The following is a 26,899-nucleotide window of genomic DNA, read 5'->3' as shown; positions in this document are numbered from 1 at the left end:
CTGCAGTTGGGCCATTCACTGGTATCTATAGCAAGCCCTAGCTTATGATTTGTTGCATATAGCAGACTTGCTTTGACTACACGCATTGTGGAAACCCTTCATTTTATTAGCGCAGCCCGGCACAGCAGTATTTTCACCTACAGTAATAGATCCTGAGGGTCAGGGTGGCCTAATGGTTAAAAGCTTCTATGTACATGCAGTTAAATTTTGATAGTCCAGTAGATTCTGCTTATTAGCAACCTCTTGGTGGACAGAAAAAAGTTGCCATTATCTGACAGTTGCCAATAAGCTAAAGACAGGTTTGCCAGGCTGCAGCCAGGGATGGAAATACTAGGATGTGCCCATACGGGGCCCCAAGGTAGGCTGTGGGCAGTGGCAGGGAGCAGGCCACTACCCAGATGATGTGGCTTTCCAAAGGGGGGGGGGGGAGCTGAGGGAATATAGGGCTGTATTGTACCACTCCCTGTGCTCTCTGGGTTGCATCCTACTCTGACACTAGGGACCCAGGCTCTGCACATCCCAGCATCCCTGTTCCCCATAGAATGCCACAGCCACAGGCAGGTTTGCAGGGCTACAGACAGGAAAGGCAGTGATGGGATGTGCTGAGCCCTGGTTCTCAGCCTGGAGAGTGCAGGGAGAGGTATCATGCACCCCCCAGCGCTTCCTTGTCTGCAGACCCGCAAACCAGTTTGCAGCTGATGCTCAGCCCAGCCCCCCAAATCTACCTGCAGGCCAGGCTTTCCATAAAACAAGTTAGTAGCCAACATGCCTACTGCTAATATCCAGGTCAATTAACATTATAGTCAATTGGACAGTATCTGTTCCATGCAAAATGTTTTTATTAACCGAAAGCTGTTACTATCTGGGTTATTAAGCAGAATCCCCTGTATTTTGAATACCTGTAGTTTGCACATTGTATATGCACCCTTCTTTTTAGTAACTATGAGTGAGTAAAAGCATTGAAACCACATGAATTGTAATTGGTTTAACCTGGGGAATCTGGCATCCATATGATCAAGGGCAGCTTTAAGTAAATAAAATTTCATTTTTCTGCAGCTAAGTGAACACAGACCCAGAGAAGGTAAGCCCTGATTTGTATTATGGTAGCACCACTGTTCTAGGCATGTTGTAAGGGACAGTCCCTTCCCCAAAGAGTTTCAATCTAAATAGACAAAACAGACAAAGGGTGAGAAAAAGGAAATTATCCCTATTTCACAGATGAGAAACTCAGGCTATGTCTATACTAGCACTTCTGTTGGTAAAACTTTTGTTGGTCAGAGGTGTGGGGGGAAAAAAAAACAACTGACCGAGAGAAGTTTCACCGACAAAAGCAGCAGCGTGGACAGCACTATGTCAGCAGGAGATGCTCTCCCGCCGCTCATTGGGGGCAGTTTAATGACAGCTTGAGCAAACTTGGAATGAGGTCGCTCTTCAAATTTCTCTCTCTAGTCAACTCTGCAGTCTGCCTTTCACCTAATTCATTCTTCTGAAATCATTGTTGCTAAAGTTACTTCTGACCTCCAACTGGTCAAGTATAACTGCTCTTCTCTGTCCTCATTCTTCTGGAATCATTTACTGCCTTTAATAAAGGCGACTGGCTTTTCCTCTACACATCTTGCTCTTCTGAGAAAATGTGTCTTGGCACTCATATTTCCCACTACTCTTGCTTTTCTTTCCCAAGGCTCTATTCTCCTTTCTTATACTCTCAAAACAGGAAAGGAGAATAGTGTGTTCTGTCGTCTTCTCCTTTTATAGTCTAGGTGATTTCATCTACTGCCATGTGTTCAACTATTACCTTGATGCTAACTACAAATACACTGTTGCATCACAGCTGCTCACCTTCTATGCAGTCCTGCACCTATAGGTGCATCTCCAATACCTTCTCCTGGAGAGCATCACTGCCACTTTAAACTCAATGCCGGAATCAGATATTCTTTCCTCTCCCCATTCTCTATTAACATCAACCTTACAGTCACCCAGGTTCACAATCTTGATTTTTCTCCAATCACATTCACACCCATGACAAATCCCATTGGTGATGGTTCTACATTTCCAGTGTTCTTCCTTTCAGTCTTTTTGGCCATATTAATCCTCCTCTGGCAATTTCCTGCCTTACCCACGACAACTTGCTCTCTTCCCCAACGCAGCTCTTCCTTTGCTTGCTTCCCTATTCCCATTCCCACTTTCTAAAATATCTGGTTTGGCTTCCCCTCTTTCCATATGGAACCAAATCTTCACTTCATTTACAAAGCCCTTCAAGAACTCTACTCCTACTATCCCTCCCCTCACCCTTACCATATTCTCTCTGCCCACAATTTCTGTCACATTCTTCATGCCACCTTTTGTGCCTGAAACAGCCTGAAATAAATGTATGCCAAACACACCCCATCTCTTTAATAAACCCTCTTAAAAAAAAAGCCATGCTTTTAATTAAGCATTCCAGTTGATCATACATCATTCTGTGTTTGTTCTGCATTGTCCGTATTAATGGCTTTATACTGTACATGCTTCAGGGCAGGAACTTATGGGACCATACATCTGTCTCATAGTGGGGTATGCTATAAAAACAGCATGAATACCATTTTAGTGACTTCTTACGCAAGACAGTGTCTTTCATATGAGGTCCATCAGCAGCACCCAGTCTGCAAAAGATCTGTAGTGATGCCAATTAAGACCATCAACTGCAGGATTAACCTTGGCAATAACATCAGTGATAAACTACTATTAAGCGCTAACTGTGGTGTGACATTCTGGCCACATACTTCTGTCCTGCACTGTAGTAAAAATTATTGAGACAGGTGACTTTAGAGGTCCAGAATTCATTCCTTTAGAATATTTTGAGATATACTGGAGTTCTCTGATGTCTCCCCAGTCATGGAATTAGTGAGGGTGTCTCACTAATATCCATCTACATACTTCAACCCCTTGTAGGTTGATCATATTTTCAAAGTGAAAAGCTGACACTATGGAGGGGAAAAGGGTCACGGGGAAGAATTTTGGTGGAGGACAAAAGGTTACTGGGAAGTTGTCTTCTTCCTTCTCCCCCGTTCAGAATGGAAAAAAAAGGGACACTTTATAGTAAAGGGCAAGACGGAAGAACACAGTATTTACCCATCTCCCCCCTTTGCTGTTCTCTTCTAGTTCCAATCTCTCCCTGTCCAGTTTACCTCTCCTCCACCCATACACCAGTAAACTACCACCTAATTCACTCTTCACACACACACACTCTGCCAACACAACCCACTCCCCTCCTGTCTCAGAATCAGGCTAGCCCAAAGGCTAGTGCTCCCTGTGCTAACTACTCCTTCCTCTACTTACAGCCCACACGCTGCAAGGATTCCAGGAGGTGCATATGGCTGCCGACAGCCCAGTTCTCTGCAGCATATTGTCAGAGAAAACCTGTATTTTCTAATGAATTTCTTCCCCCTCAACTGCAGGTGTTTTGCAGGGATAGGAGTATCCCCCCAGTAGTGGATTGTACTGCACCCTGCAGTACAGCCACCATAGTACCTAGTTGTGACATTATTGATGGGTCTTAGCTCCATTTGGCCCTAACAAACAGTACATGTCACTGCATCTACTTAGAGTAATACTAGCTAGTCTCACAATAAGGTGAAATATCCCAACATTTCTAAATATCCCTGATTAAGTTGGGGATTGGTCCTGCTTTGAGCAGGAAGTTAGACAAGATGACCTCCTGAGGTCCCTTCCAACCCTGATATTCTATGATGAATATAAAATGTTTAATTCGTTTGATTGATAACTCTAAGATGGTGAACATATTTCTTTTCATTTGGTGTTCACTGAGGAAGAAAAATCAAGCTAAGTTTGGGTGAGTAAAGTTTAATATTTATAAAGGTACAAAAGATATAGTTGTTGCACAGTAGAAAATCTTTGGCTTATTACTGGTACTATAGTAGCAACTAACAAGGATCAGAGAGACCCATTGGACTACACATTAATGAAAAGTATAGGTACAGAAAAGGAGATGCCACACCACAGGCCAAAACACTGGGCAGGTACCGTATTTTCACAGCAATTACTGCTTATGCCAATGCCTTTTCTCCACCAGTATGCCCCTCATATCTGTATTCTTCCATTATAAGGAGCATCAAGATTTGGAATGATAACTTTAATGTTTCAAGAAGGTAAAGCGTAAACCAACTATTGTTTTTACTCTTAATTATAGTTTTTTTAATTGTTTGAAATATCCAGTCCTCATTTTGCTTTCATGAACCAAACAGGAGGGAGACAAAGTCGTACTATCTCGAGTTCCACCCCTTCAAGACACTAAAATGAGATCCCACTCAGCGGTCTGTGCAGGACTTCAAGATACACTCACCCTACTCCTTTCATGCACTCTGACACCAGGGAAAGAATTATTGTTGAAATATCCTTACTTTCAAAATTAATCACCCCACTGAGATGAATAGGGTAGTTCACATCTTTTGGAGCTCTCTCGCATTGCCTGCAAATCAGTATATTGCTGACTTTGTATAAACAAAGGTTAAATAAATTTAAGTCAGTTTCTGCATCAGTTTAATTCAATTGAGTTAAACAGATGCACTTTTCTAGTAATGACAAATTCTATTCTTGGTTCAGTTTGAAGTGGTCTTCGCAGCCATAAGGACTACAGACTTCAAATTATTCTAAAATGAAAACTCTGACCTTAGAGCAAAAAATGACAGCTATCTTAACAAAAAAGTACCCAGTCTCCAAAAACCAGCCTCTTTGTTAGGGGAATGAAGAGTGATGTCACAAATTGTCTCTCTCCCTCCTTAAGAATGAGCATGCCCATCTGCCTCAGTTGTGAGTAAAGAGAATTGCTCCTCAGTTTAAATGTTTGTGACATTCAAATCTGCCAGAGATCGTGCCAATGTTCTCCAGCAAAGAGAGGGGAATTAGGACCAAATTTCAGGTATTAAATTTAAAAAAGGTACATTTCTACGAACTCCAAAAGGTACAGTTTTAGATATATGCTTTAAAGTCTTTTTATTTAAATATAATACTAGTCAGTGTGGCAAGTTTCCCTACAATATTTTTTTATACACAAACTGTGTTTGACCTGGGACAAAACAGAACAGGGGGGAAATGATGTTGACGATTCTTTAAAAAAAAAAATCAAAATTGTGTTAATCTTTAAGAACAACCAACATCCAGGGCAGGATTTTCAAAAGTGCTCAGCAATGGCGTAACTGCTCCCCCTGAAGTCAATATATTTTATCCTTTACTTAATGGAAGCAGATTTAGGCCAATGATGAACTCTCATGAAAAATAGACCATGTGGGATTTTCAGAGCGTACACTTTTACATTTTAGATTACTATGTTAAATAGCACCTATATTAACTAGTCTTTCACTTTTGTTTGTTTTGCTTTCTAGTTCTCATTTACTTGCTCAATGCTGCAATATTTAGATTGTATAAACTGCAGGGCTATGTTTATATTTAAAGAAAATTCTATTATGTTTTTACAAAAATATATTAACATCTCTACTAATCTTGGTAAAGCTTACATGAAGAAAGCCTAAATTTGGGACTAAACTTGACCAGACAGTGTCCCTTTAACCAACTTGAAGACAAAAGCATTCAATTCCCTAATCTGCCACTGACTTGAGAAAAAGTGTCAACAGCTCAAGTCACCCTCCTCCACCTGGCTTTATTTTTGAAGCAGACTCTTAATACAGTAACTCCTCACTTAAAGTCATCCTGGTTAAAGTTGTTTCGTTAAGTTGATGTTCTATTAGAGAACATGCTTGTTTAAAGTTGTGCAATGTTCTAACGCCCTCCGCCAGCGCAGACCTACGGGCCCCAAAGATCAGCGCCTCCCCTCTCCCTCAATCAGCTGTTTCATGGCATGCAGGGAGGCTGGGACGGAGGGGGGATAAGCGAGGACGTGGCATGCTCGGGGGCGGAACTAGGCTGGAAGAGGTGGAGTGGGGCGTTGGGGGAAGGGGTGGGGTGAGGGCCAGGGGTCAAGCACCTCCCGGCAGTTTGAAAAGTCAGTGCCTGTGGCCCCGAAAGCCTATGGCTGTCTCCAGCTATGTAGGGATCTAGATGCCCAGTGCCTCTGTGTTGTCCCCCGAACATACCATGCAACATGGCAGATTGGTCTCCCGGGCACTAACTGGAGCAGGCATTTGTGTAATCTGCTGCTCAGAGGCTAGCAGACACATCCCCATTGGGTGCTAGGGAAGGATGCAGCAGTGTCACTTTCTGAGTGCTAGTGATGAAGTGAGCTGTAGCTCACGAAAGCTTATGCTCAAATAAATTGGTTAGTCTCTAAGGTGCCACAAGAACTCCTTTTCTTTTTGCGAATACAGACTAACACGGCTGTTACTCTGAAACCTTTGTGTGCTGCTGCTTGCCTACTCTGCCTGGCTCCCATGTGGAGCCCAAACCTGCAGAGCTTGCATGGGGAGGACTCTGCAGGCCTAGGAGTGGGGGTGTTGTTGACCCAAGCCCTCACCAGAACTCTGGGGCCAGAGGATTTTCATTTACCTAGTTATCAGCTGAGAGTCAAACCACATATGTCTTTTGTCTGGTGAATATTTTTTCCCTGGAACCTGAACCCCTCCCCCCCCCCCCCCACATCCCATTTACATTAATTCTTATGGGGAAATTGGATTCGCTTAAGATCGTTTCACTTAAAGTTGTATTTTTCCAGGAACAAAACTACACCGTTAAGTGCGGAGTTACTGTACTTACCCAACCTTAGTAAAACATTAAGCTCCTCAAATGAAAAGCTCTAAGTAAATGTAGTGCTAGAAGAAAGGCTCCACTTATTCCATGGCAAACTGAACCTAAATTCTGCTGGAATGGTAGCCTGGAAATTCTAGGACAGCTTTACTTATATTTGAAAATGGAGATTTTATTAAATTAGTTATGAAAATAAACTAAATAGCTGCTTTTTAGAAACATGATGGGACAGCATTAATGACATTCAGCTTTCATTGTACAGCAGCAGATTTTTTAATTGCCAGTGCATATCACTGTAGTGACTGTCAGAAGGGGGCACAGTTGTGGCTTTTGCCTACCTCAAATGTATAGACTGGAACACATTAGTATCATGAGAGACAATATCTGGATGTTTCTACCAAAATAATCAGTGAACTAATGAAGACAGTTAGGTGGTCATCTTTACATTTCAGAGTTAAACCTTCCACTGAAATGAATATGGGCACTGCACACCCTTCATATGTATTGTTTCAAAGCAAGGAACATTGCTTTAGTTAAACTATCCACAAGAGTTAGAAACATTTTTTAAATAAACGCTTAGATTCTGGAGCAAATTTCAGCAACTATGGAACAGTCCTGATTGAAAGTTAAAAGATCAAGTAGAAGATATTATCAAAATGAGAGCCTTTTAAGTTTCTGAAAGCTAGACAAAAAACTATGAATTTTTGATGGGAAGGGGCCGGGGGGGGAACAGTTCAAAATTTCTCGCAGTTAGCCAAAGAAGTTTTGTTTGTCTTGTTTTTATTTTAACTAGTATAGACTTCGATTGTACTTTCAGTTTCCACCCAAACCTGCCTTCAATTTTGGTTGAATATTGGGTTTCTACTGATGTGGAGAACAGCTGTATCATGAAGTTTTCAAGTCACCATTTATATATATTCTATAGTGATAGGTCCAAAAGGCAAAGTGTGAAAAGCAAGAGTACTTTGGTAGGAGAAGATTCCTGTATTTACTGCATTATGTGTCAGATCCTACACATCTTCTATTGTAGAGGCTAGAGAAATTGTACTTTTCATCCACTGTCTTCATTGCAGAGTTTTGTGCTGCACAGCCTTGGAGTCAGCCAGGAGAATACTCATTAAACCCTATTCCCAGAGCTGTAGTAACTCCATAGTGAACTAATATACAAATGATGAAGTGAGGAAAGGCCACAGTAGTTTATAGGTAATAAGAAATGAGGAAAATAAGTTTCCAAAGGGGGAAACATAAAACCATCTTTTCACTTTCAAATGGGTATTCAACTGAAGGGTTATAAAAACTGAGTTGGTGCAAGTCAATCTTCTTAAGAGGAAGCATCTTTTACTGGGATCCAAAGCTTATTTTAGTACATTTGGGAAACATCTGGGAACTACATTTGCAAAGGACCATTTCATATACAACATGAGGACATGCCACAATTTGAAAGCAGAGAAAACAAGCAAATTTAAGTTCAGATCTATGATGCTGTAAGGTCCCTAGAAGTAGCTACTTGTTTCATTCCCCTCCCCCCTGCAAAAGAAAAAAACATACACAACATTGTTCCACAGGGACTGTGCCCATTAAAAAAAATTGAGGGTCACCATATACAGGAACCTGCAGAGACAACTTTGCCAATGTAGAAAATGAAGGGTGTAGGCTAAACCATCCATTTTGACGCACATGAACCATACGTTGAGATAATCTGGAGCACTGAGAGAGAGAAGTGCATTAAAACAAAGGAGAGGCAAGCTTATAAAACTATAATTACCAGACAATTCAATATTCAGACTCAAAATGACGGAAGACCTGAGACAAGAACATCCAGATGCAGCGGGTGGGAAGTATTCCCCAGAACATGGAAATTTCAGGCCCTTTTCTATTGGGGGGAAAAAATAAACCCCTGAGACCTACTGAGTCAGGAAAATCATCTCTATGGAAAGGAGCTACAGCACATTCACCAGAGCAGACACCAGGAAGGAACAGTGCAGGAGAAGAGCCACAAAACTCACTTATGGAGAGAATACTAGCAACTGATAAAGAGTTTTCATTTTGAGGGAAAATCCTTAAAGGGAAATAACTTGAAAACTATTTTACAATTTTGTGCCTACCTAAAACGGAAAGGTCTTATAACTAGAAATAATTAGAAAAAAGTTTTCAAGTTTCACTTTGTGCATGACACCATTTAGCGTACAGTCACTTTCCCTGTTCTGCTGATGGCTAGTTGTACTCCCTTTTCATGCACTAGTATGACATCAAGCACTGCTCTGTGCATATGAGGTCCCCATCACTATTCTTCAAGGCCCTGCAAGAGTGTTTTCCAGTAGCAGCTAAACAAACTGAAGAGGCAGCAGGCAGGAGCTTGCAGGGGAGGGGGGAGAGGGGCGGCTTGTTCTCAGACTTACACACTTTCCGTTCTGAAAGCTCCGTTTTAATAAACGAGCAGGAGAGCAGAAAACCCGTTTTTAAAATCATGTACGTTATCTAAACCATGATCAAATACTTTAGAAAGAAATCAATTTAAAAAAAATCTCAGTTTGACAGCATCTTTTGAGTTTAAATATAAATGTTTTCCAGATGTTAGTCCAGCTACTGAATCTCACTAAAAATAATTAACTAGAATCAAGCAATCTTACTGCAGAGGACATAAAGCCTGCAGACTTCCACCTACACTAAATTCCAGATTTGTATAAAAAAGTGAAATCCTCTGATTCGGGACTTCAATCGTTAACTTTAAGAAATTAGAGAGGAAACTCCAACACAGAATTTAAAACCAAATGAATCAGAATTGATATGGAATTAATAAATGTGTTTATTATGGTAACTGAGATGAATTTGTTCTTTGTTAAGAACTCCATACCCTATTCTACAAAAAAAATCCCACAGAAATATACATAACAGCTATTGGATAAGATTTCTTTCACGTGTTCTTAAGAGAACACAGGTGAGTTCTAAACTGCAGTCAAAATAAAGCAAAACTCTTGATCTATTCGTGGAATTCTCTCAAGAGCTCAGTGTAATCTGGCATAAACTCTTGTTGGTTTACCCATATCCCTCCCTGCTCCGGATAAACTCTGAGGATGGACATTTGTGTGTGTAAACCTATTATGAAAAGGATACTCTTGCTCTTATTTTACTGTAAAGGACATAACCTTAAATTTTTAAAACCAACAGAACCCCAATCTCTAACATTTAGATTTTTTAAATGACAGTATTCCTTTATTAATAAAAAGTTTTAGCTTTCCCAAAATACGATTTGTTGTGCAAGGAAACATTCTTTCCTGGGGTATTAAAAGCAGCAGCTTTATTTTTTTAACATGTTTATTAAATAAGACTACTTTAAAAACAGAAAAAAAACTTAGATTTAATATCATGGCACCTGCTAGCAACAATTCTTCCCTATCAATTATAAGCCTCTTTTTAAATAAGGTGTTGTTAAAAATATAATTACACACTGTTGAACTTGTTTACTAATAAGTCCAAGATTCATATTTTTTAATTAACTGCCATATTTTTACACATGATAAATTTTTCTGAGTGATAATTTTACAAGTTGAAGGGACACAGATATTTAGACCCTTCCGACTAATAACTTGTTTTTACGGTTTCAAATTAGCCAAGGTAACAGACAAGCAGCACCTACTGTTAATAACTAACGTCTGCTAGGCTGCCACCATCATCTTACTCTTGCTAGCTACCTGACACCTGTAAGCTAGGATTTTTTTCTGTATGAAGTTTAAGTTATGGATAAATGGTATCCTAAATTTTCATTACCTTGATTTTTAACAGTTTGGGACAGTTTGTCTAACATGAAAAGTTGCTATGGCAACTTGGTGTATGACTGATATTTTCAACTAATTTTAGCCCAATGCATACTTTACACTAGCTTTAAGAAATTAATATATTTAACTACTGTAAAAGTGCACAACGACAGTGTTTATCCAAAATATACCTCAAAACTCTCTAGGAGAATAGGATTTCTTAATATTTATGGAGAAATCCACAGATTTACTTACAAGTATATATTTTACACAGATATATTTACTAACCCATTACACTAAAGGACAATGAGCATATCAGCTGTTTGGCAAGATGCAGAAAAGAAAACTCAAACCCTTCTTCAGAAAGTTCCTCTTCCAAATACAACACATTTACATAAATTTTTGTAAACAGAATTAAAGCTTTTACAAATGCACAACTTATGAAACAGCTTTACAAATCTTTAGACCATACAGAAAATTAAAAATAATCAGAAAATGAAAGATTTCCAACACAAACCTGCAGCTTGTTAGAAAGTCTGAAGGAACATGTGTACAAGCATGTTTCACAGTGAAAGCAATATCTAGAGTATTTTGAAACGTATACCAAAAATCCCACACCCAAATACCAAGAGGAGCAAGATGCACAGCACTGTATTAAATCTTAGATATACAAGGAATCAAATTCCAGATAGCAGTAGTTTAATTACATTTCACAACAAGAAATGCTTTGTTGTGATTCATTCAAGCTTGAAATACAGTTACCACCAGTTTCTGCAAGCCACATACTAATAAATTCTTAATTCAATTAATTCTGTGAACAATGAAGGCAGGGTTTCCTTTTCAATATTTTTATTCTAGTATGAAATATGAAGAAACAGCACCCAAATAACTGCAATATAATATGAAATTTTAATAAAAATGTACTGTTTTAAGAACAGAGCAAAATTGAAAAAAATAAACAGACTTATTTTGTCTCCTATTCAAATATCCCATCTTTCTGACATCAGTAACAGAACTTTCAGCCTTTCAAAGAGGAAAAAAATCTGCTGTTGAAACAATATCCCCAAAGACCGTTAAAATGCATAACATGAATGTTCAGAGACAGTTTTATTAACAGGAGGCTTAATTTTAAACAGTATATACAATCACATCACTTTTCCAAAGTCAGAGAGCATCACCTAGTGATCTGTCAAAAAAAAATTATACTCATGAATTACAAAAGCATCTGTGTAATGCAACCACCTCTTTATTGTAGTACACCTTTATACAATCCTTCCAAAAATTCCTGTACTGTGAAATCCTCTCAGGATGTAGTGTTGCACAGGCTTTCAAATCTCTCCTATACACCACATGAATAAAACTGTTGCCACTTGCACCTCTAAATTATGCCAGGCTACGTACTTCAGTGTTCCATGATATGCAACACTAAAAGGCACCATTTTTCTTCAACCAACAAACAGAATAGTTTATAGACTGCTGTGTTTAAGTACAATGATTTGCAGGGAACAGTGGGATTTTCAGACCAAGAGAAGAGTCTGAATTTTTTATAAGCTAAGTGTAGACAAACTGCGAGTTCTATTTTTCACTCTTCTGTAAAACTGCTTTCTGATTCTCTATTTGCCATTAAAGGCTTTACTGCACAGTAAAGAAAATGGCAATTCTTTACTGAATTGGAATTAAACAACATAACTTTATTGAAAAAAATACACAATAACTCAATGAAAGTAGATTCAAGTTTTTGGGGAAAATAAAATTTAGTCTCTGAAGTGTCCTAACAATATTCAGAGTCACTGGTAATCTCAAAAATTTCTTTCATATGTTTTACACTATTCTTAAAACTTTAACTGGACTCCAATATTCTAGTAATATTAATCCCTTTGGTTCTCTTAAATGCGACATTCCATGTGAGAAGTTCCAGAGATGTGAGAACTACAACACTAAATATCCAAACTAGTGCTGAAAATCCTATCCCAACTGATTTATGTAATCCTAACAAATCAAGCTACTTAAACAATGATGAGTGTTTTCTAGTTGTTGCTTGTATGGCATCAACTTTATAATTCATTTTTAAGTAAACAGTCAACTCAATATATTTGAGGTTATACCTACACTTATGTGGCAAAAGTCTTATTCTGCACAGTTTTAAATGCAACAATAAAAATAACTAAAGGTTATTCCACAAAGAACAGCTTGAATTTTACAGAACAGTTCTGCTCATATGCATAGGAATTAGTTTGGTAGACACATCAGCAATGTGCATAATTTGACTGTTCACATACAGCAAGAACCTTTGAAAAACAATAAAGGTACATACACAAAACAGTTAATCTGTGTACACTGAGAATTCATTCAGTTGCAAAGTAAATTCAGGATTTTAAACAAAGCTTTGACCTGTAACAAAGCAAATTCAGCCAGCTTTTAACCAAATCTAGGAATAGCTATCTTGTTTTACAGTGGCTTGCAACAGCACCCACTCACTGACTTCATCTTAATACATAACTACTTCCCTTATCCAAAACTACATAAAACCAATCTAGATTCCTTGATAAGCATTATATGGCCAATTCAGCTTTAGCAAACTTTTTCTATTGGTGAATAAGAATCTGTCTCTCTTCTCCACACAGCCGTACTGGGAAATTCACTGCACACTTATCCTTGCAGTAATTCTTCTGTAAATGGTTAAACCAGTGCTCTGCCTTATCAAAACAAATTTGTTTGCAATTTAAACAATCCACAGGTTCTACCCTGGAAATACTATAAAAACAATCTGGATGAATTAATCACAGCACTATGAATATCTATTCTACAAACATTTTATATGAACAGCTACCCTAAAACAAGTTTGACTTTTCTTGAACCTATAGGTCTGTCATTGAGATCAACAACAGCTGCCATTGCTTCATCACGAGACTCAAATGCAACCATTGCTTCTCCTGTGGGCATACCTTTTTCATTGTACTTTAAACACACAGAACCTGGGATCACTTGGTAACCATAAAAGAAATCCAAAATTTCATCCACTGATACCGTAAAAGGCATGTTTTGCACTTTAATGACCGTTGGCCCTGGCTTTCCAGAACCTGTTCCAAAACCAGGGGGTCCACTAATATGTAAGTTTCCTGGTCCAGGTCCAAACCCTGGAGGTCCACTTAAATGTCCAAGACCACCTGCAATACCAGGAGGGCCACTACCAAAGCTAGGAGGCCCACCTAAATTACCAGGCCCATTCCCGAAGTTTTGAGGTCCCCCTCCAAAACTTGATGGTCCACTCAGATTACTAGGACCACTCCCAAAAACTGGGACATCAATACCGGCACCAGGTAAACCACTACTTCCAACTGAAGGCATTCCTGGTCTAGAATCACCAAAGCCACCCATTCCTGGTGGTGGAAGAGGGGGACCAAATGTGTTAGATCCACTAAAATTACTGGGAAAATTAAACGGAGGGCCATTATTTGCATCTTTTGAGTTACCACCCATAAAGGAATGCTCATCACCACCAGCATTTTGCACTCCTGGCATTGCTGCATTCCCTTGCATTGGCATTTTCAGCAACTTCTTCCCTTGGGATGGTGGATTTCTCTCAATTTCTCTCATTTCTTCTAAGGTGATAATACGTAAAATAACATCTCTTCCATTCAGCTTTTTACGGTGTAGGCGCTCTGACTTACGAGCATCATCTTCTGTTTTGAACTGAACCAGTGCTTGTCCTAAACCTTGCCCATTGTTATCAACAAGAATTTGCACAGAGTTTTCTTCCACTGACAGTCCCTCTAGAAACTGAAGGATTTCCATTTTTGTAATATTGTATGGAATATTTGATATATGTGCACACAACTTTGGTGGGCCTGTTTCTCCCTCAGTATTCATCATGACCTCTCTCTGGTCATAGCTGAAGTTCTGCAATCTTTTCCGAATCATGTCTATCTTTTCTAACATACCCTTTTTGGTTATGGGATGAACTTGAATAAAACGGTTCCCTATGTACTGTTTATGATGACACAAAGCTGCCTTGTAGTCAGCTTCATTCCTGAACTCAACAAAGCCTTCACCAATTGCTTTCCCATTGGGTCCATAAGCTATATAAATACTGTCTTCAACAATATCTAACTTTTTAAAGAAATCTATCACATGTTTGTTCTCTGATTCAAAGGGAAGACCTTTCAAATAAACACAGAAACCCTGCTCATGAGGAGATCTTGACCGTGACCTTTTCTGTCCACTAGGAGATTTGGACCTAGAAAGCGTCTGCGGAGGAGGATGGGTTTGTCCAGTAGGACCCATGGTTTGCTTGAAAGTTATATGACCTCCAGCAGACACCCACTGTCTCTCTGTTGCAGGACTAACTTCAACATAGCGCTGAATCATCAGCATTCTGTTTCGCTTCAGTGCTTCAAAAGTATCTTGAGGAGAGAAAAACTTAACTAGTCCATTTCCATTATTTCGGCCTACGTGATCCTTCAGCATATGTACTGCATCCACACGGAGCCCATGGAAAAAGTCTTTCACATCAGATTCTGTTGCAGAAAAGGGCATTCCATGAACACTGACATACAAGTCATCTGGATTGATAGAATGAGGTTTCATACCACTTTGAGAATTCATCTGAATAGGATTTACAGGATTCATAGGACCCATAAACAATGGATTCAAGCCACTGTTCATACTCATTGCTGTTCCAGACCCATTCATTCCAGTAGGTAAAGGTGCTATAGGTGGAGGATTCATAGGAGGCATTCCTGACATGGGAGGCATAGGTGTCATTGGTGGTACAGGAGGAACAGGGGGTATTGGTGGTACAGGGGGAACAGGGGGCAGCGTAGGTACAGGAGGCGGGACAGGTATGGGGGGAATAGAAGGCATTGGTGGCAAAGATGGCATAGATGGGATAGGAGGAATTGGTGGAGGTGGTACTGTGTTCATAGGGGATGCTGTGCTAGGTATAGTTGAGCTAAACGTTGGGCTACCAAAGGTAGCTCCAAGATTTGGTGGTGCAGTTCCCATACTGGCAGTTGAGAATGTGGGTATGTTTTTGTTGCTTTCATGCACAGAAGTAGCTGCAGTTACTACACTAGGAGAAGGATTGTTAAAATTAGGTACTGTAGTAGGTAAGTTTACCCTACTACTCATTCCAGAATTAGGCGGTGGTCCAGACCTGCTAGCATTAGCTGGTGGCATGTCTAAATTGGCAGTTTCAAAACGCCTACGACTAAGTTCTATCATGTTTTGCATTTCAGTTTTACTGCTCAGCAACAGCGTTACTTTTGACCCTTTAATGGTACCACCTGTGCGCATCATACCAAGCCTTGCATCTTCATCAGTGGCAAAAACGATGAAAGCCTCACCCAGTTCACCCCCTACAATATGCACGCCCCCATCAGGAATGGTCAATCCAGAGAAGAAGTGGCGAATGTCCATGGTCCCCGCCACAATCGGGAGACCTTGCAAGCGGATGACCACAGCCATGCTGCGCTGAAACAACACACACCTGCAGATGAGAAAAGGCAACGGCTATGTCAGACTACTGTTTATGATACCACGTATTTACCTACAGACACCATCTACTACATTGTTTACACACTCCTAAAGACATCTTGAAAATTAAAGCATGTTTAAGTTCTAGACTTTTATTCAAATAAAAATTAAACATTAACAACACAAGATTAACTCAAGGTTTGCACCAAAAATTGCAAAATAAACTGTTAAATCAAGATTTTAAAGGAAAGTCAGCCTGAGACCCAAATAAGTGTCAATACAAAAACCAAGAATGAGGTTAAATCAGAACTATTACTTCAGATGGTTCAATATTTAGTGGAATGTACAAAAAAATTAATGTTTCAGCTAAGCAATTGAACTTCAGCGATCACATGCAGAAAATGTACCGCACACCTTGAATCTTGGAAGACTACTGAAACAAGAAGACACTTTTGTATACTTAAAAGACTCATACTCTGACTGAACAGAAAAAGTGCAATACTATTGAATAAAGTTTAAGACCTTCTCTTTTGCACAGATCTTAACTACAAAATCTTTACAAAGAGAGGGAAAGGAAATCAGTAGGAATCAATCATAGTATTAAATTTAGCTTGGTCAAATTTTTAATCATAGTTTTCAATTTCTTTTTATTTTAAACAGCACATTTACTGGCCCCTACCCCAAAAACAAGAGGGGAAAGGGGAGGTTAAGTTTTTTGGGACAAGGACTATCTTCCTCTGTTAATGCAGTACCTACCACAATAGGATCCCAATCCTAACAGGGCCTTTGAGCCTTACCCCATATAAACAATATGCTTCCAGATACACTTTATTAATGGAACTTGCCCCAGAACTACAAACTCCATTATTTAAAACTAGTTTATAAACAGTATTTTCCCAACTTTCACTTGCTACCTAAAGGCAAAGCCTGAGCAAGGCCTAATGATCTGTGGATCAAAACCAGGACATGGGCACAGCTATATGGTATCCCAGGTGACTGTAATTATGTAAACCTTAAGGCCAAGATTCTCAAAGATGAGTGCCTAAAGTCAGACCCACTAACTCAATGGCTTTACATTTTCTAAGTTTTCAACAGTTTCCACTGACTTCAATAGGAAAACTGGGTGCTCGCCACTTTAGAATTAGGCCATTTAATTGGGTGCCTAACTCTGGATTTAGAGGCCTAATTCATTTGTTAATAAACTTGACCTAAATCTTTAGCCATTTCCATCCCTCCTTCTCCCTTTAGGCCTGTCCAGACTAGGGAAATACCAGCATTTTAAAATGGTGCCTAAGCATCTAGTGTAGACAGGAATTAAGACCTTTAAATATGTGTTAGCAGGTTGAGATCAACTCTAAGTTCACCTCCTAACCTACACAAGATAAATGATATTTAAAAGCAGTGTGAATGTTTTTAAAACACTATTTTCCTAATCTATTCTGGACCTTAGAGCTAAAGGTCAATGTCAGTGGCAAAGAGAAATAAATTTCTACCTCTCACTGTGGGCCATAACTCATATACCAGCTGGAGAAGGATGGGGCCACAGTGCACGCTGTGAATCATACTGATAGTGAGGGACAGTCTGAACTGTCATCACTCCTTAGAAGTGGTCACCCTTCCCACCGTACCACTGGGGGTGGTACAGGCTACACAGTGAAATGTAACCTTGTGCTATGGTTTTTAACTTGATTACGAAGAGAGATCAAGGTTAGGTTGGAGTTGGCTAATGCTCATTAGTTAACCCCAACTACTTTGCTACTATAGACAAAAGGCCCTAGGATATAAAGGTGTTATGTTAACATGCATTTTAGCTAGGTTCCCCCTTGTCTTTATCCAGTTTTGCAAGTGTAAAAGGCAGAGTGTCTCGTCTAAACTAGGCTTGAACGATAGTTAGCATGTCAGCTAGGACATGCTTACATTTTTATCTTAAATCTCCAGACCAAGGCCAAAAGTAAAATATGTTAACCTCAATTTAACTAGTTCAGGTCAACCATGGAGAAATTTTAGGTTTGACCTCATCCTGTTAACTCTACACAAAAGGAGTTAACCTGTGTATACATACACCAGGAAAAGGTTTAGCTAATTCTGACCTAATTTCAAACATCTTAGTTTTCCTCAAATTATTTCCTAATCTAAACAAACACTTAGCAGGAGGATAAGGTTTCAGTGCTTTAGATTTGCCAAGCCTACCCCAATTCCCTGATTCAGAAGCCAGTTTATTGTCCTGGGTAGTTACCAGCATCTTCCTTCACCTGATCCTCTCCTCCCCTAGAATCACATTAGCTCCCTCATTAAGCAATGAAAGCCCGTTCAATACTTGGATGAAAACCTCTGAAAACTCCTATATGCCACAGTAAGTGGTGTTAGATATTCATAAGGGAATTAAAAACCAGATGAGCTTCTGCAGCATTAGGAGGCAATGTGCTACCGAAGATGTCACACCAAAGTTGGATGTAAAACTAAAGTCCTAATCAATTGTGATCATAAGATCCCACAGCACTTTCTGCCACACTAAAAGCAATATTTCTCAGTGTACAAGTAAAATTCAAACTCAGTTACGCTTGCCTCCCTAAGTTCCCCCAGCAGTTTTGATGTAGACTTTATTCTCCAATTCCCTTTCTGAACTGTTGAGTAATATTGCTGTGCACTGTTACAGAAAATTCAAAGAATATCCACATTGACACCTGGTTGAACTAAATATTCAGGCAAAACAGAAGGCTACCACCATTTGGGGGGGAAATGAACAGTCCCGTGCATTATGGCCAACAGATCAAAGGCACCTAACTTTATGCTCTCAAGCAGTCTAACTGGAGAAAGGCCATTTCTATCCCTTGAAGCATTCTGCAGTCTGCCCTTTTCCTCCCCTAATCACCATCAGCAATGGGTTTTAACATTATGTAGGCTTTGGCCCATTCCTAATTGGCATTAGAAGTGTGGTGGCCCCTCTGCTTCCTGTCTCTTTAAAGGCAACAGCAGAGATATTAATTACCTGCAACAAGCAGTGCCCTACCTACTATACTGGTACACTATCTGCTGTGCTGCTGCTCTAGCTTTGGTTACATTTTGGTACCAGAATTTCCTAGATTGAAGGGATTGAAACTGCAAAGGCAACAGAAAATGTGATCTAAATAAAGTGGAATATATGAAAACATATTGGTATTTACCAATAAGAAAACACTTTCTTCCACAGAAATACCAAGCGTAATTGTAAAGGAAGATATATTCACCACCCTTTAAGTGAGTATTTTTTAAAAGTAAGTCTCTTTCCAGTCTTTTGGTAAAATATATTTTTTAAAACTTTTGGAATGTGTTTAGTTTGGCCATTTGTCTCATTTCAATACTTTCTAGAAGTCTTAGAACATGTTTTTTAAGTTTATAGTAAAAAATCTGAAAATTAAATTTGTTTGCTCAACCATTTTTCAAGGGTAATGGTATAATTTTCTTCTGAACAGCAGAAGTGTTTACATCACAGAAGTAAACCATTTGTCAAACTCTGTATTACTCAAAAACTTCTATGATTTCTACAATAGTATGTTAGCATTTAAAACTTTTTTGTTCTCCGTTTTAAAAAGGGAAGTGTTATCCACATAATTTTAAGGAAACATAAATTTAACCGATCCTTAAATAAGGCTACAAATCTCCAAAACCAGTGATTTCTAATGAAAATCCTTACAAATTTAAGGAAAGCAGCATTACTGAACTGTTACAAAAAAGGGAATTTGTGCTTCACATCACAGGATAAAATTCATATTAGAAGGACCGGATGCTTGAATACGTGCCAAAATTACAAATATTTAACAGGAAACTATTTTTAAAAAGCTAGGGGCCCAAGAGTGTCCATGTTACAGCACTGATTAGTTTTGAAAATCATGTAATACAACCAACTAAGGTATTCAGGAACTCCAACTTTTAAATGTTAAATATTAAGAGACGTAAGTCCTCAGCATTATCTGCTATGTAAAGAGATTAAACTTAGATATTTGTATTATTTTTACCCATATACCCTCAAAAATCATATGTTTTTCTTCTACTTATTTTATCCTTTGTCAAATGGAAAACACTGACTTTTTCATAATGACCTCCTCAAGGATACACCAGGAGTGTCACAATAATGGATAAGAGCATTAACTGTTGACAAATAAAAATGTTTACACAAAAAGGTGATTTGGATGGGTTTTCTACTTGTACAATTTTAAGTGGTTAGTAATTACATATTTTTGGTGCAATTTATATTTTTTTTAATTTCTCCAAAGCAGCAGAAGATTTAAGGATGTACTTAGAATCCAAGCTACATTTCTTACTAGATATTTTAAAAAAAGTGTCAAACTCATTCTGTGGAGAGAAAGAGCATTTTTATTACACCAGGGGCCACATCATAACTACCTGTAATTCAAAGAATTACAACTGACATCACACCATTTAAAAAAATACATCACATTTGCAGGGTCTCTATTTTCTCATGTATGCATGCAGTAACTCTAGCATGTTCACATGCAGTAACTGAATCAGAAAATTAAAGATTTGTTTCAAATGCTGCCCTGCATATCTAGTTTATAATCTTGTCCCTACGTAATCATTGGTAGGTTTCAGAGGTAGCATGTCATTGAGATGACTGAGGAGTTCAGACCTCTTCGAACTGTCATTTCAGGTTAAGACAGTGCTGTATTGCATATGAAAGCTTATCACTGCAACTATAAGCTTGAAGCTTTTTTAAAATTATGGTTTCCATTCTGAAGACCCAATGTTTTATGGATGCCAGACAATTACATTTATTATCCTGAATCTGGCCCACAGGCCAGAAGTTGTCTAACTGCTAATAATCCGTTAATTTAACAAATTTTACTTTAGCTTGATATTTTCAAAGTCACCTATTTAGAGGGACTGGGATTCAGATTCCCAGTTCCCATTAATTTTAATGGCATTCAGGTATTCCAACTTGAAAAGTAAGACTTATGTATTACAGAAAATAAACTCTTTCTGTAATTTAAAATTAACAATCATAAATGCAGGGGTTTTTTTTAAATCACTCCTGGTAAGATCTCTTATTTGAATTTTACAAAACTGTTATAGGTAAAAAATTAAAATATTGAAAATTAAGGTCCTGATCATGCAAACACTTAACAGGTGATCGAACTTTACTAAAATGGCTAGATGCTTTGACTCAATGAGACTACTCGTGCTTGAAGTAAAGCATGTCCATAAGTGCTTGCAACATCAGGTGTTAAAACTGTACTTTTGATAAGCTTCTTAGTTGCATAACAACATGTCATTTCAAAACAAAACAGCTTCAATTTTAATATCAACATTTTAGAATTTCACTGTAACAAAATTATGAACTCCTAAAACCACTCTCAGGCCCAAAATCACAAAAAATAGGAGCCTATACTTAAGCTCTTAAGGGTGGAATTTTCAAAAGCACCTAAGTGATTTAGATGCATAAATCCCACTGATACAAACTACAAACCGTGATGGAGCAGCACAGCCTGGTTAAAGCATTTCCAGTTCAATAGGTAATGGTTGCAAATATCGTGTGGACTTATCAATTGTGTTCAGAGTTATTTTGTTCTCATTTTAAGGATGACAATGAGCCGAGACCCTCATCTTGACTTTAGCAGTACAGATGGGCATTATAAATATGAAGCGTCTATGTAAAATCTGAAATTCTACTAAAGTATAAAATCCACTTTAGCAATTTATGACTAAAAATGGAAAGTGAAGAACTACCCACATGCAAATAAAAATCTAGTTTAAATTAAAATTAAGAAATCATTTCAATTAAAAACTTATGTTTATCTTGATAGACAATTACGTGTATTTCCAGATTCAAAAATAACTGCTATTATCATAAGTGTGCAACACAAGAGGACAATATTTGTAAGTGTTATACTCAGACAATGTGTAAATTTCAGGAAGATTAACAGAAACTGGGTACATAGAGAGGATAAGAAGTAATTTAAGGCCATATGTAAAAAGCGTTGAACAGAGAAGGGACTGGAGTAACCTTTGAATTTACATGTAGTTCACAGGTATAAACACAAGTTTGGAAGGCTCAACCTAGTCCCTACTGAGTGTTAATCTACAGTATCAACAACACACGCACGTATCTGGCAATCCTTGGACAGAGTCTAGAAGGCAGAATAGCATTGATGCTGAAGGAAGGATTGAAGGTATCTAACCCGAGATGTGTTAGGGGACTAATCATAGCTAGAACTGGGCAGGTAGCAGACTCCCCCCCCCCCCCCCCCCAAAGGACTAGCATTCATCTGTTAAATTAGAAAAGCCTAAATACCTTATCAGAAATAAATATATCCGAGCTCTCTAAATACTGCAAATCCTAGTTATAAGAACCCAAATAGTATATATTTTACACATTGATATTTATAGCTTTTAGGAACATGCAGAACTACTGTCTGCAGCAAATACCTACATTTACAAACAGTGGAAAATTGTTGGAGAGAGTATTCAAAACTACCATATGCTGATAAAACAGCACTACTTCAGAATATGGCAGAAAAGTCATTTACAAGGACAACATTGCCATAACAACCATTCCCAATGGGAATCAGAGCTAAAAAGCCAAACTCTGTGTGCGCGCACACGCAATTTTTACTGACCAAAATATTTTATACCAATTCATATATTCCACATAATTGTTAAGAATATTTCTTAACATGTAGTCAACACGCATAAAAAAAAAATCTTCATGTCAAAAATCTCTTACCTGCAGAGACTGATGTTTTTTTCTTAATAAGTAGCAGAAGCCAAGCCAATCCTGTGGGCAACCAATTAAAACCAACTTTTAGACTGCAATAAAGAATAAATGGAGGCAAAAATCAATTCAGGCAACACAACAGCAGTAACGGTCCACAATGAACTGTATATTAAGGAAGTTCAGGTTTGAGACCACCACAAAACACTGCATCATATACCGACCACAAGACTAAGTGTGCAAAAAATTTAAACACTTGTTAATCTCTTACACTTACATTTTGATAATTGCACTTGCTTAATTATACTTTGTTACCAAATATTAACTCATAAGTATGCCTTGGCAGAAGAATACATATAAATTAAAAGCCAGAAGACACTCATTACACAGAATTTAACATCTCAATTTTTTTTCTCCCCTTTTCAGATCCCCATCAATGTATCTTTAGAAGGCAAGGGTCACACCCCTGACCCCCAAAACTCACAATGCAGAATCAAATCCTGATACTGAATAATAAAACCTTACCCAAACCATTTGTTACTATCAAGTCAATTGCTTTTTAATTCTGCACCTTCCTAGCCCCACCTAAGCAAAACAGTACCTTATGCTGCAGCTGATAAACACTTCTAGAAACTACACAGACCAACATCCTTCCAAGAAGCAGCAAAAAATTTTCAGCTAAGACACACGTCAAAGTCTCATCTTTGGAAAACGCACATTTTCACATACGGTACTATGGGAACCCATGCCTTTTTGTTTGTAGTCTACAACCCTAATCTAACATGCAATGCAAGAGTCAGATGCCAGTCATTTTTTGTACTCAAGATTATTAAATTTCTATTCCAGGGATCACAAGAGTGAGCAAAAAAGCTATATGGTTTTACTGGAAATGTGTGTGTATGTCTGAAAAAAAATCACTTATTAACTATTCCATTACCTAATAGACCACCTCACACAATACTCTTGACTCTCTGGAAAGTACCTACAGAAAAATATATTAAGAAAAAAATGAAAAACATGTAATCAGAAAAAGTATGAATTAGTTGCCCTTTTCTCATGAAGTTGGACCACTGGGGGCATCTGCTGTAAACATTCAGTATTGACATGCATCCACAAACTGGTGTTAAATGTACTGCATATAATCTAGAAGAATTCACTATCAAAAGATTAAAACAAGCAGTCACATTCAAAAACCTTTCAGGAAACAGGACACCAACAGCAAAATTACAAGTGAGAAAAATATGTAAACTGAAGTCCCACAAATTACACTTTTGATTAAAATGACAAATATACTCATCTCCAAAACAAAGCCATGCTTTTTTATTTAAAAAAAGGAGGACTCAAGACCAGACAACCCCAAATTAGGAATTTGCTATTTGCTCCAAAGAGTGGCCAGTTTCAAAAAGTAATTTCCAATACAAAAATACATGACATAACCTGAAGGACAGCTTTCACACAAATGTTTATCTATTTAAGTATGGATTTGGAATAGATCTTTCATGCAGAAGCAACATTTTACCAAGAAATTCCAGATAATTCAGAACATTTCCGCTATACAGATCAAAAAGCATTCCAGTTGTGTACACTTATCTAGAAACCTAAAACTAATAAAAATAGGCTAAAGTAATACCGCACTAAAGATACATTATACTACAAAATACCACATTATAGTATGCAAAACCCAATAGCGTTCTTCAAATAGTCTACCATGTTTGAACTTTTCATTGTACCCATCCAGCATAATTAATTTACCATTAGCCAACATCATGATTTGTTTAGACAAATCTAAGTTATTTTCTAGATCTTGAATCAGAACATTTAAAAGAGCACATTTAAGAGCACTTTAAGTCACGTAGAGACATTATTTCATGTCAATTTGGTGCTCACAAGGATGCTACCTACATACACAACCAAATGAAGTAAGAAGCGGGAACTGCTTTTCCATACAGAACTGACAACTGTGATCTGAATCACCCTCATAATTCTAGATTTACGCCTTTCTTGAAAAAATTCAATTCTGCCACATTCCCCATTGGTTTTGCACTGTAGACAAATATCCACTGGAGACTAGGATGAGACCCAATTTAGGTCACAAGTGAAAATAAGCCATGAGGTTCTCTAAAGGTGGGAAAAAATACACTGATCTACTTGCCTAACCCCAGCAGTGAGAGTTGGGAAAGGAAGCTTGAAGAGATACACAAGCCTAAAGGACACAAGATAATACAGCAAGAACCAAGATATTTTCTCCCACAGAGAAAGAGGAAAATTCAAAGAATAGATTCATGTTTCGCAGATTCCAACATCTCGTCCAACCTCCTGTATTAACACAGAATCTAGATGCATTCTTCTTGGGACCCATTTTGAAGCACATTTTCCTATATTCTACAGCACCTAAGAAAAAGCTACAGTAGTTCTGAGTACATCAACAATCTGCAGTTATGATTAAAGTAACACCAGTTTACATAAACATCTTTCATACAGTTACATTCCTTATGTTAGCGATAAGGGCATTTTACCCTATTTAAACTTCACTTTTGCCAACTCCTCCTCCCTACAGTCTTTCTAGGGAAAAAACTGATAGAAACACATATTATAATTTTTCCAGCACAGCTTTCTTTTTCATCATGGCCGCATATTCACTTTGGAAAAGAGCAAAAGGCTTCTTGTAAAGCTAAGAGCAAAGAGGTAATCTCCAGGTCCTCTCACTGAAAGATGCCCACAATTGTTCCTGTCCACTATCAACAGTGGATAACCCAACTGTCTCTCTAAGAGAGGCTGTAATGATTAGTTGTATTTCCTATGATTGAGAAGTGAGCCTATTCAAACCAGAATGAATTAGAGCTAAGGCATGCCAAGATCCTCTGACACACACCAACCGGTGAAACAATGTGAACCACAAAGGAGAATTCGATTGCCACAAATGCTGTAGTCAGCTCACCAAGTAAGAAGTGTTGTGCTTACACCTTGTATCCAGCTGGCCTATGAGGGTACAAACATCACCATCACCATCACAACCTAATAGTGCCATTGCTTTTATTTCTGCCCCTTCCCAAAGGCATACAAGCTTCACGTCAATTTGTTGTCACGGTCACGGCAGAGCACTCCTTGCACGCACTGAGGGAGCCATCACCCACGAGCGCCCCGAGACGCGGGCACGCTAAAGGCGAGTCAGTATCCAGCTCACTCCTGTTTCCCATCCTCCGCTCCGAGGCCCCTGGAGCCAAAGCCCCGCGCCGGGACGGGGCTCACGCTCAACAGCCCAGCGCACAGACGGGCGGAAGCCGCCTGGCTGTCTGCGAGAAGAAAACACGGCTCCGCGGCCAGGGCACTCCACGCCCGCCCGAGCGCGCCGCCTACCCCGCGCAGAGGCCGCGCAACTCGCACGGGCCGCTCCGAGCCGCGCAGCTCAGCCGGGTCGTGAGCGGCGCCCGCACCTACGGCCCCGGGCGAAAACGGAGCGCTGCGAGCGCGGGCGGAGACACGGGCACCCTGAGGCCCGCGCCCCGGGCAGGGGCAGGAGCCGCCCAGGCCCTGGGGCCTCCTCAGCCCAGTCCCTGCCCCTCCCCCCTTTGTGCGGCTGGGAGGATACGTTCCGTGCCGGGCCCGGCCCAGCCCCCCGAGACAGGGCCCTGCCGCGCTGGGAAGGGGCCACTGAGGGGACGGAACGGAGCCGGGCCCGGCCCGGACGTTGCCGGTTCCTTACCGAGGAATCTGTATGGAAAAAGGGTTAGAAAGGAGCTAATCGCCGCCCGGGCCCCGCTCCCCGCGCGAGCCCAGCGCCACCGACCGAGCAGCGCCACAAAATGGCCACCGCGGCTGAGGCGCCGCTGCGAGGGAGGGGGCGGGGCCTAGCAGGAGGGAGGGGCGGTGCTCTGGTGACGCGCCGTCGCGCGCTCCGCCTCTGCCCTGCTGCAGCGCGCGGGGCGGGGCGGCGGCCGGGCGTAGCGCGCTTTGCTGCTGCTGCTGCTGCTGCCTCTGCCCCGCCCCGGGCTGCCGCTCGCTCGCGCCTCGTGGCGGGCGCCCTAGCCCGGCCCCGCCCCCACGGCGCCCCAGCCGCGCCTGGCGGAACTGCGCGCTGCGCGGAGCCTGGCGCCCCGAGCCGCCAGCCGCGCCCCCTTCCAGCCGCGCTGCCCCGTGGCCCTGCTGGAGGGGAGCTCGGTCCCGTGCCAGGCTCGTGCGGATCGGGTGACCAGGTGTCCGGTTTTCGACCGGGACACCCGCTGGAAAAGGGACCCTGGTGGCTCTGGTCAGCACCGCCGAGCGG

At 39.9% G+C, this 26,899-nt stretch overlaps 2 protein-coding genes across 5 annotated transcripts in view; both read right to left on the bottom strand.

Moving 5' to 3' along the window:
* CPNE1 (copine 1) overlaps positions 1-26,472 on the bottom strand; it is a 79,446-nt gene extending 52,974 nt beyond the window's left edge. For 2 of the 4 annotated variants that reach the window (XM_075118860.1, XM_048820004.2), the window contains exon 1: positions 26,339-26,472. The gene's annotated coding sequence lies outside the window, so the exon portion shown is untranslated. Of the gene's footprint in view, positions 1-15,796; positions 15,932-22,647; positions 22,699-26,338 lie in introns of those variants that run through there. The other 2 variants (XM_048820005.2, XM_048820006.2) reach the window with 2 other exon arrangements.
* Positions 11,542-15,917, bottom strand: RBM12 (RNA binding motif protein 12). The gene has a single exon (XM_048819997.2). The coding sequence runs from the start codon at positions 15,915-15,917 to the stop codon at positions 13,278-13,280; it is 2,640 nt and encodes an 879-aa protein (XP_048675954.1). The 3' UTR covers positions 11,542-13,277.
* Positions 26,473-26,899: the final 427 nt, after the last annotated feature.

This window comes from Caretta caretta, chromosome 13 (assembly GCF_965140235.1).
Source record: "Caretta caretta isolate rCarCar2 chromosome 13, rCarCar1.hap1, whole genome shotgun sequence".
Classification (NCBI taxonomy): Eukaryota; Metazoa; Chordata; order Testudines; family Cheloniidae; genus Caretta; species Caretta caretta.
The sequence above is the reverse complement of the archived record's forward strand: the minus strand, read 5'-3'. Positions and strand labels throughout refer to the sequence as shown.

Bases quoted from the DNA above. Each gene is read 5' to 3' on its own strand.
- RBM12 (XM_048819997.2), bottom strand. From the start codon at position 15,917: ATGGCTGTGGTCATCCGCTTGCAAGGTCTCCCGATTGTGGCGGGGACC.